We start from the raw sequence: 10,627 nt of genomic DNA, 5'->3' as shown, positions 1-10,627 counted from the left end.
TGATATTATTGGGAGAAAAGTGTAGAAAGCCAAGGAAAATAAAAATAAATGGTAATAAGCGATTGCAAAGCGGAGAAAGCTTAAAAAAAAAATAAGTAGAGAGAGAGAGGTGAGAACACAGCGCTAAAGATTGAAAGAGAGGAAAACAGTCAACAAGTAAAGGAACAACGACACAAAAGAGAAAAAAAACAAACAAAACTGAACAGTCGAGTGTGGAAGCTCCACGAAAAGCTGGAGCGGCACGCAGGCGTTACCAAGAAAAGAAAAGAGTGGAGAGAAAAATAAAAGGGAAGAAGAATAGTTCGGGCTAAAGGCGACACGTAATCAATCAATCAATCACACACACACACACACACTAGTCAAAAGAACAACAACAACAAATGACTTCTTAACTATTCTCAAAAACGAAAGCGGAACTACAGAAGAGAAAGTACCGGATTGAGCAAAGACCCCCTTTTTTTTAAGAAAGAAAAAAAATAAGATGAGCTTAAATGGAGAGGAGAGGAGGGGAGGGGGGAGGGGGGCAGCTGAGAGGCAGAAGTCTTTGTCTTCGGTTTTTATTTCTCGAAAAGAACAGAAAAAAAAAAAGGAGCCTGAAAAAAACAATAATAATAAAGGAGTACAAAATTTATAATACACAACACACAGCAAGGTGATCAGTTGCGGTCACGTATTGCTTGTGTGGGTGTGTATATATATATATATGCAGTTCTAAAGATAAAGAGAGAGCGAAAAGGGGGGGGGGGAAATCAAAAGAAGAAGAGGATATTCAAGACGTGAACAAGATCTCTTGTTAACAAGGCCGCTTCTCCGTAGTTTGTGTTGCTGGAGGTGTGAAGGGATTTTTTTCTTCTTCTGTGGTGCAGAAATGACAAAAATGAAGAGAACGAAAGGACCTACAACAAGACGCGTGAGAGGGCGTAGAACAGCAATAAGGGAAAGAAAATATTAATAATAATAGTTGTGAGAGGGAGAGAGGGAGAGAACCACCCACACATGCGCAGAGGAAGTGAGATAAAACTGAATAGCCCTTCCCTCGCATACATATATATATATATATATATTAACACACTCACACACACACACACACACGCACGCACGAGACAACGAGTCACAGATGAGAAGAGAAGAGGGGGTGGCCGGTAGGAGGATCTGCTGTAGGAACAACAAAGTGAACTAAAAATAGCTAGGGAGAGAAAGAGGGTTTACAAAAATAATATAAAATAAAGGGAAGGCGGATACTCGCACGGAGGGGGTACTGAGTGAAAGCTAAATGGCGCTGAGCGACTCGGCCGCGCAGGTGGGAAAGGAGAAGAGCGACCTCTCTTCCCGTGTTCAGGGTGAAAGCCACCGTGTGAATGACTCTAAAGAACGGGATAGCAAGAGACAAAACGAAGAGGAGGTGAGGTGATAGCAAGACGAAAAGAAACTAACAGGAGTCGAAATGACAAAAGAAGAAAAGAAACTAAACAAAGTCGTAGAACAACGGCAACAGCAAGGAAGCGAGGAGGAAAAGAAAAAATAATCCTTTCTAAGAAAAATAAATAATCTTACGTGCTTCACAACGCGCGCGTGCGCAGTTTTTCTTTTCTTTGCTTCCTTATTTGTCCTTGTCTTGTTTGCCGTTTGTTATCACGACAAGAAGGTAAACAGACAAGATGATGAGGAGGGAAGGAGGGAGGAGGAGGGGGGGGGGGGAGGGGTTGGTGGTGGTGAGGGGGAAGAGATAAGAACTCCACCAAAACAGGGCGTATCAAACCTCAGTTACCTCCTGCTGATCTTGTGTGTTCTCCTCTTCGCTCTTCTTCCCCCGCGTGTGCCGTGTCTGACTTCGATTACGACAACGATCAGTAAAAAAATAATAATCAGACAAGGAGAGTGAAAGGAAAGGAGGAGAAAGAAGGCGAGGCGGCAGCGGGAGACGTTGAGGCGAATATTACTGTTCTTCTAAATAAATAAATAATAACAAACAAAGTAATCGAATAATCACCCAGTCTGATTTCGAAACAGAAAAATCCACGACGAGACGTCTCACAGAGCTGCTAACGTCTTTTTTTTCTTCTTTTTTCAGTTATAAGGAAACAGATAAGTATATGTCCTTGTAATCACTGTATTGGGATGTGTGTATGTATATACACACACACAGGCTTTTATATAACTCTATCGGTATTATGGAAATGACTGTAGAGGAGGGGCCGAGGAATTGGCAAGAAGGGTGAAGGGACGAGAAGAGGAAGGAAAAATATGATGAGGAGGAATGTGAGTGTGTGTGTGTGCGAGAGCTTGGGAGAGCAGGCAGGGGTGTGAGAACACGCGTAGACACACACCTTGATGCTGCACAGAAGGGAAAAGCAAACACGCAAACCGTCACACGAGAGACGGAGAGCGCGCAAGGAGGCTGTCCTCGCCCCCTCGCGGTTCGTCCTTGCCAAGAGCAGCATCTGCCAATGTAGAGAAGGGAAAATCAATCACACACAAATAGGAGCTGATAGATGTGAAAGGAAAAACAGAAGTCCCGGTTTCACACGCTTCTTCCGCTTCCATACTATCGTTTCTTTATATATATATTGGAGAAGATCAGGCAACGGCCTATTGGCGGCACAAGAACCGTTGGGGGTCGCCTCCACAAAAAAATCCCTCGAAACAACTCAGAAGAGAAGAAATCGTTTTTAAAGAAAGAACGAACGGATGAACGAGCGAGATACAGGAAATACATTGAAAGGCCTAAAAGCCAACCAACCAAACAAATACGTACTGTTGTGTCAGTCTAGTGTGTCTGCAGCAACACACACACACATACACGCACACATACACGCACACATACACGCACACATACCGCTTTGCCGCCAGCGGGATTTGCCTCCTCTTTAGAAACAGAACAATTCGAATGCGGAGGGAAGTAGCAGGGTAGAGAACTAGAAAAAGAAAGGAAAGAGAAGGAAAGGTAATAGCCCAGAAGAAGAAGGTGGAAATCAACACACACTGTTCGGCGTGTGCCCTCGAGGAGCACAACGCACCTGCCGGCATTCTGCCCTTCCGACGTGTCTTGTTTTCCTCTTCTTCTGCGTTGCTTTGCTTTGGCTGTTCTTACGCGTCCATGACAATCACTTCTACGTTCAACAAGGAAAGGCTGTGCTGCCGTCCATCTTCGCCGTCGCCGGCAGAGCTCGCTTCCTTGTCTTCTTCCCTCGCCTGCGCAGAGGCAGGTGGCGGATGCACGCCCGCTATCTCACACAACGTTGCCGCCGCGCTGTGCCACACGCTGAGCGGCGGCGAGCTGAAGGTCGCGCAGGCGCTGGTGGCCCCGTGCGACAGGCTGTCATCCACGTACAGGCTGCTGCCGCTGCCGCCACCGCCGATGACGATCGAGGTCGGACGGCAATTCACGTAGCGCGTGTTCTGCCGTGTGGCGTGGAAGACGTGAAGCTGCGGCGGCGGCGCTGCGGTTGATGATGTTGACGCCGCTGCTGCTGCGATGGGGTCCGATGCACCACTCCCGCCCCCCTCCGTCCTCGCCGGGACGAGCAGCTGAAACACGAAGCACTCCTGCGTGCCGTAGTAGCGCCGTGACTCCAGTCGCAGTAGGTCGGAGAGGTACGCACCAACGTAGAGCTTGTTGAAGGGCGTAAGCTCGTGGTAGTCGGCTGCCGTCGCTGCCGTGGCGGCCCTTTCTGCTGTGCAGGGCCTCCGCAGCTGTGCCAGCGCCTCCCGCACCCCGGCGTCGTCCTCAGCGAAGGACAAGGTGGTGGAGGCGGGCAGCTCCAACACGAGCAGCATCGGCCGCGCGTCCGCGCTCGACGGCCCGCCGCCGCTGCTACTCGTCTCCATCGCCGACGGTAAGCTGAATAACCCACTCGGCAGCCGCATGTGTCGCTCACTCTCTCGGCGGCAGTTCGCGAACAGCGTGCCGAGGCTGACGCCGTGCATGCGGGTGCTGTAGATCACACGCCAGGGACAGTACTGCTGCAGCAGTGGTAGTTCGTCGTGCAGGAGACGGCGGCAGGCGCTGGAGAGCAGGGAGATACCCGGCACATTCGCGTGCACGCTATCCGCGTCGTGCTGCTGGCGCTGCAGCGACTCCACGAGCTGCCTGGTGGCCTCCTGCGTCTCCACCGAGGTGGTCGTGAAGGCCGAGAAGTCCAGCGAGACGTCGGGCGTGTAGTGGGGTGGGACATCCCAATTCACGTCGATCAGCGTGCCGTCGTCGGCCACCACGGCCGTCTCCGTCGAGGCGATGGCCGACGCACTCGCCGCGGCCGCCGACGTCGCCTCGGTGTGCCGCTGTCGAAGTGACGACTGTGCCGCTTTCGCTGCGACGGTGGTGGCGGCACCCCCTTGGTCCCCGTCGTCGTCGGCGGAGATGAGTAGGTCCACGCTGCGCCCGCGCGGGTTCTGACGGCGCTCCTTCATGCCATCCTGTGTGGGGATGGACAGCGTGCGGGTGCTCCAGAACTTCGACAAGACAGGGTCCTGCCGCGGCGTGGGCTGCGGTGCGGAGGGCGGCGGCACAGAGCTATAACCCGATGCCGACAGCTCCTGTGGCGGTGGCTGTAATATGGAGGAGGGAGAGTCGATTTGCAGCGTGAAAGGCGGAGGCTGCTGCATCGAATCGTTGCTGGGGTGTCGCAACACGAGAGAGGGGTCGGACGACAACACGTTTGTTGTTCCTGCTTCTGCTGCAGTTGTGCTGGCAGCAGTGGTGGAGGAAAGCGGCGGCGGCTCCACCGGCGAAGGCACCCCGGCGGATGTCGGGGACGCCAGCGCCGGGTCTGTGATGCTGGAAGGCGCTGCTGCTGCTGCTGATGGTGCTGGTGGCTGCAAGGTGTCTAACGCGGAAGGCGAACCCCCCACCGTGTTCGCCGATTCGCCTCGATTGCTGCTGTGGAGGAGACCTGTGGAGTGTGCTGGGGAGAGGCGGCGTCGCACGTGCACGCCGCGCTGCGCATCTGCTAACGCACGGGCGTAGTACCGCTGCGTCTCCCCCTCACGCCGAGCCCGCCACTGTCGCCACCACCGCTCGCCAAATCGGCCGCGCATCGCCACCTGCAGAATATGAAGCGCCTTGTTCAGCTCCTTCGCGACGAGGTCCACGTGACTCGCCGTGATCGGCTCCAGCGTGTGCAGCTGCGGGTAGCGGTAGAGGAGAGCCAAAAGGCGCAGGCAGGCGGCCTCGCTCGGGGTGCGGCTTTGCAATTGAGCAGAGGGGGTGTACAGCACTGTGTCGGCTGGCCCGGCGGTGGTGTCCATCGTGGCTGTCACGGGGAGCTGCGTTGGTGTGGCGGATCCCGCCGTTGGGGGAGTCCACCCGGCCAGCCCCATGCGCTCGCTCTCTTCGGCGAGAAGGGAAATGGGGAAGCTGCTCACTCTGGCGGCCGCCGCTGCCGTCGCGGCCGCAGAAGAGGAAGAGGAAGAGATCATAATGCCACCGTCGTTCTTGCTGGCTGCGGTGCGCGCTGTGGCGCGTGAGGGCACGAGCAGCTCACACGCACCCGGTCCGCTCGTCTGCACCTCTAACACAGCCTTTCGTGGCGCGCCGGTGCTGCTGTGGCGCGTACCGGGACTTAAATTACTGCCGGTCTTACTGATGCTACTTGCGTTGGCCAAACTGCTGTTGTTACTCGTCACAGTGTCTGGCGACAGCGCCGACCACGGCGTGAACTCGTACGTGCGATCGGCCGCTGCTATCCTCTCCGCGTGCACGCGGCGTGCGTTGGCCAACCGCTCCGCATAACCACCGCCGAGATGACCCGCCGCCGCCGCCGCCGCCGCAGACGACGATGACGACGACAACGGCGGCGCGTCAAAGAACTCCGGATCGATCCGCGAAGGCCGCACGTCGTGCCGCGGCGAGGGGGCCGGTCGTGCCACCGGCGTCTCCGTCGGCGCCTCCGCCTCCGCGGACGTTGGGTGCACGAAGTTGGTAGCGTTGCGCCAACTCGCGGCTGCGCCCTTCATGAAGCCGAAAAGTTCACCCACCACACTCTGTGCAGAACCCTGCTGCTGCTGCTGCTGCTGCTGCTGCTGTGGAGTGGGTTGGGGATGGGGCGAGCGTGCCGCTGGCTGCCCGGGTGGCGCTCCGCGTGTCCATCGCTGCCGTCGTAGCTTTTCCTCCTCCGTTGCCTTGCGTGTGCGGTTTACATGCATGAACACGCTCGCCGGCGAGGGCGCCGGGGTGGTCGGCTGGCACGCGGAACACTGGGCCGCCTGATCAGCCCTGCCGCCCGCACCACTACCGCCACCACTACTACTATTACTACGCACCCCCATCACGCCATGAAATACCTTACTCAGGCGATACAAGGTGGCAAAGTTCAAGGCGCTGCTGAGGACGTTGCTGACCAGCACGTACGGCAGCTCCGGCACCAGCAGTGGCACCGCGCTTCCCTTTTCGCGACTGCCACCACCGCCACCACCGCCGTTGTTGTTGTTGTTATTGCGGTCGTGCGGTGTCGGGATGCCGTAGGACTCCAGGCCGTAGAGCGTCAGACACTGCCCGTTCGTGAAGGCGCAGACGACCTCGTCGCACGCCTGCCGGATGGCGCGGTCCATGCGATGGGTGTGTTCGCCCCGCGGTGTGCGAGGCGGGAGTGGGCGTGCTGTTGCTGCTGCTGCTGCTGTGCTCTGCTGTTCTCCCGGGGAGACCGCAGACAAGAGCTGGGAGGGCAGCAGACCGGCTTCCAGCAGAATCTTCTGCGCGCGTTTCGCCAGGAAGAATTCCACGAGCAGGTTGGCCACGACCAACACCTCGGCAAGTCCGCCGCTGACGGTGGTGGTGGTGGGCGTTGCCGACGAGGTGGCTTTCGTGTGGCTCCTGCGCTTATCCGCCTCCTGCTGCTGTTGTGCGAGCAGTTGGTCCATCTTCCGCTGCTGCGTCTGCAAGGCGCAGTGGAGGGCGAAAATAACGTACAAGACGTCCTCGGCCGTCTCACAGCCCATCATCAGCCCGCAGAGATCTCGCAGGGCACTCGTGCGCCGTGCAAGGCGGCGGACAAACATCGGAATAGCGTGAGGCTGCGTGGCGGTGGCTCCCGCGTGGGTCGCCGTCGCCGAGCTTCCCGATGAGCGATCCATTTCTTCCACCTCTCCGCGCTTCCGATCTTCTTCGTGCTCTCGTTGATTTGACTGCTGCCCGCCATCATCCTCGCCGCCCGACAGAACACCTTCGTGCAGAGCCCCCTGCTCGTTGCGCGCGACGCGGGAACCGGCGCCGCCCCTGCTTCTCTCCGTCGCCACTGCCGCTCCTCCGTCGCCCATATTTTTCAAGGCAGTCGCACCGTCTCCTGTGTCTTTGCTCCCTGCTGGTTCATCCGGCCAGGCCGAGGCGTCGTTCACGCCACTTGTCGGCACCGTCATGGGCAGCGGCCCTGGGGTGCTGGCGAAGGCCGACAGCGTAATACCTGACCGTGGGCGAGACAGCTGCCTTTGTTGTTGGCGCTGCTGCTCCTGCTGTGAAGGTGAAGCTACATCGGCCGTCTTCGCCTCGTGCGGCTCCGTTGCTTGCGTATTCGCGCTGTTGCGCGTGTCCGTGGGATGCGTGGCAGGGGGCGTAGCAGACCACGATGACTGCTGCTGCCTCAGCGGTGGTGGTGGTGGAGGTGCTGACGAAGGCGCGCTGCACGACGAGGACTCGTCTGCGGCTCGGCACTCCGCCAGCACCGCCGGCCAACTCAGCGCACACGCGCGCTCCTCGCACGTGACACCCTCCTCGTGTGGCTCCATGGAAGTATACAACGTGGAGGCCGTGTGCAGCGACGACGCAGTCATGAGTCCTCCTCCACCACCGTTAGTACTATTATTGTTGTTGTTCGCCCCGAGAGACATCACACGAGTTGCATCGAGGCTGTTAGAGCCCGACGCGTTTGGAGGCGTCTCGGGCCCTGCGGCCGCCATGCAGGAGTCGCCGTAGAGCTTCCACAGCCGTCGCACGTCCATGACGGACAGCCAGTGGTGCGTGTCCTCCACAAATCCCTCGTTCCACAGCGCACACGCCACATCCCACAGCAGCGTAGCGAAGAGCAGGGAGAGCGACGAGGAGGACGACGTGCCGAAGACACTGGCGGTGGCCGTCGTGTCGTTGCGGTTCATCGTGGGGGAGTTCGTGGCGGTGGTAGACACGGTCGGTGATGCTGTGCCGTTGTTGTTGTTGCCGCACAGCGAGGAGCTCGTGGGTGACGATTTGAGGTGAGGGATCAACCTCGCCAGGGCAGCCGTGCTGCTGGGGGAGAAGACACTCATCCCGGCTGACGACGATGCAGCAGCAGCAATAGCAGATGAAGAGGAGGTTGGAAAGTTTAAGCTGCTGTTGTTCTCGTGTGCCCCGCGCACCGCGGACGTCGGCGAGGCAGCAAACGATGTCGTGTAGCGTCCACTGCTGTCGTTTGCGAGCTCACTTGGCGTACGCGATGGGATCTGCACCTTGCACAGCTTCTCCAGCGTTGCGATGGGCAGGGCATCAGGGTGCACCTTCGCAAGCAAACACGCCAGCCACCGCGCCGTTGATGCGTCGTAACCGGGCACGTCGTCCACCGGACTGCCAGCGCTCTTCGCAGCCGCAGCAGCGGCTGCAGCGGTGCTGTACTGTTTTGCAAACGAGGAGGTGGCCGCACCAGGTGGGAACTGCGGCAGAGGCTTCTGTGCTGCGGATGATGATGACTGCCGCTGTCGCTGCTGCGACGGCAGGCAGCCGTGTGCGAGCTCTTCCTGATGCTGCCGCTTCTGCGCGTAGTAGTTGCGCTCTTCATCGTAGTCGTCCTCGGCCAGACCGGGAGGCAAAAACATGCCGACGCTCGCCAGCGGATCGACGAGCTGCGCGGAGCGCTCGCCGCCCGACGTGTGGACGACGCCCCCCGCCTTTTGCTGCCTCTGCGCGGCGTCCACGTCCACGGCGGGCAACAACAAATGCGGTTGTGATGGCTGCAGCGGCGTGTGTGCGGCACGCGGGTCGCCGCCAGCGTCGGCACCGCCCTGCTGTTGCGCCTCCGCCTCGCTTTCTTCTCCTTCTTCTCCTTCCATGTTGTCGCGCTCGCGCAGCCGTGCCTGCTGGGCGGAGCTGTGCGTTTCGTAGCCCATCGCGAGCCCCAGCAGGACGAGCTCCTCCAGCAAGAAGCACTTGCGGAAGAAGATCTTCACGACCAGGGCGTAGTTGTTGGCGGCGACGGTGGCCCTGCCGGCTGCGACGGCCGCCGCTGCATTTTGCAAAGATAGCTGCAGCAGGGCGGTGTCGGTGAGAGGAGCGGTGGGGCTGACGGGGGATGCAGGAGAGTTGTCAGAGGAGGAAGACGCTGCGGCGGCGGCGGCCGCTGCTGCTGCTGCTGGAGTTGAGGACGCAGAAAGCTCCATGCTTTTAATTTTCTTCGTCCTTTCTGGGTCGTTCTTGTGTTCAGCTGTGCGGGGAGTGTACTCAGTTGCGATGCGAGGCAGCGACAGCGATAGAAAGAAAGAAGAAAAGACGGTGTGGAAAGCCGCGGTCAGACGCTGAAATCGGCGTGCCCGAGCAACACACGGCTACGTCCAATGATATAGGAATAATAAGAACAGTAAGAAGAAACCCCATCAGCAAATGAATCCCAAAGAAAACTAACGAGAACGTTCCGCAAAGCAGACGCCGGCGGTAGAAAGGCAGCAAACACAAGTTTTTCAAAACAAAGAAATGCGAAGGGGAGAAGCGAAGACGAAGCTGGCTAAGTGCACAACGTCGGTTTGAATTCTTCGTTTTTTGTTGAGGAGAACCAAAAAACAAAGCAAGCAAAGCGTGAGAGAGAGAGGGAGAGAGGAGAGGGAGAGAGGAGGACTCTGCGGCCTGCAGGTTGCAACGGAGGCTTAATATATGTATATATGTCTGTATATGAAGCTAAACGTTTGTCGGGAGATCCCACGCGAGAGCCACAGTAGAGCACACACGCGCACACAGAGCAACGGGGAAACCGCAAGAGGCAGATAAGCCGAGGCAGAGCACTGGAAATCGGTTGCGCCGACGTCACCTATGCATAAACTGAACAGCAAAAATCCGAGACCCATGCAGACGTATTGGAATTCAAAAGAAGAAGGCCAATGAAAGGGAGACGAGATGGAATAGAGGAGAGGACAGCAGTGGGAACAAACAAGCATCAACAAGGGGATAGGTGCCGGAGTGGCAGCTGTTGCCCCGCTCGGATATGCGCTCGTGAAAACAACAATGATATACGTGTGTGTGTGTGTGTGTGTGTGTATGAAGAGAGGAGATGATCTCTCACCCCACACACACTCACCTCGCGTACCGGCGGCTGCACCATGTCGAGGCAACTCACGCCGGCGATTGAATCCCCACCCCTCCAGAGACTAACAGCAGCGAAATAAATACGGCTGCAGCTGAGGGGCCCTACGAATCTCTTTATGGGTGTTGGTGTTTTTAAAGATTGAAAGTACCAAATGAGGGGTAAACAAAACAATTGTATCGAAGAAGAGCGGTCGCTGCCACACGCACCGTCCCACCCCCACTCGTTGGGCAGAAGAAACGAAAAAGAACGCGAGTGTGGAAGCACAGTCGACATGCGTCGTGCAGCGGCACAGTTGAAGCGTACGGCAACAACCAAAAACAGAATCAACGCCGGCCGCTGCGCTACGAGAAAGTGGGCTCCCCATCTGCGCA

The 10,627-nt window shown here is 57.4% G+C and overlaps 1 protein-coding gene across 1 annotated transcript; it reads right to left on the bottom strand.

Annotated features, from left to right (window-relative positions):
- Positions 1-3,087: 3,087 nt before the first annotated feature.
- On the bottom strand, positions 3,088-9,993 carry ABB37_09756 (TLD domain protein conserved; the record flags this gene model as incomplete). The annotated part of the gene is made up of 1 exon (XM_015809388.1): positions 3,088-9,993. The coding sequence occupies exon 1, from the start codon at positions 9,337-9,339 to the stop codon at positions 3,088-3,090; it is 6,252 nt and encodes a 2,083-aa protein (XP_015652063.1). The 5' UTR covers positions 9,340-9,993.
- Between the last annotated feature and the right edge of the window lie 634 nt (positions 9,994-10,627).

Source organism: Leptomonas pyrrhocoris (genome assembly GCF_001293395.1).
Source record: "Leptomonas pyrrhocoris isolate H10 chromosome Unknown, whole genome shotgun sequence".
Taxonomy (NCBI): domain Eukaryota; phylum Euglenozoa; class Kinetoplastea; order Trypanosomatida; family Trypanosomatidae; genus Leptomonas; species Leptomonas pyrrhocoris.
Note: the sequence above shows the minus strand (reverse complement) of the source record. Positions and strands in the feature narration are given on the sequence as shown.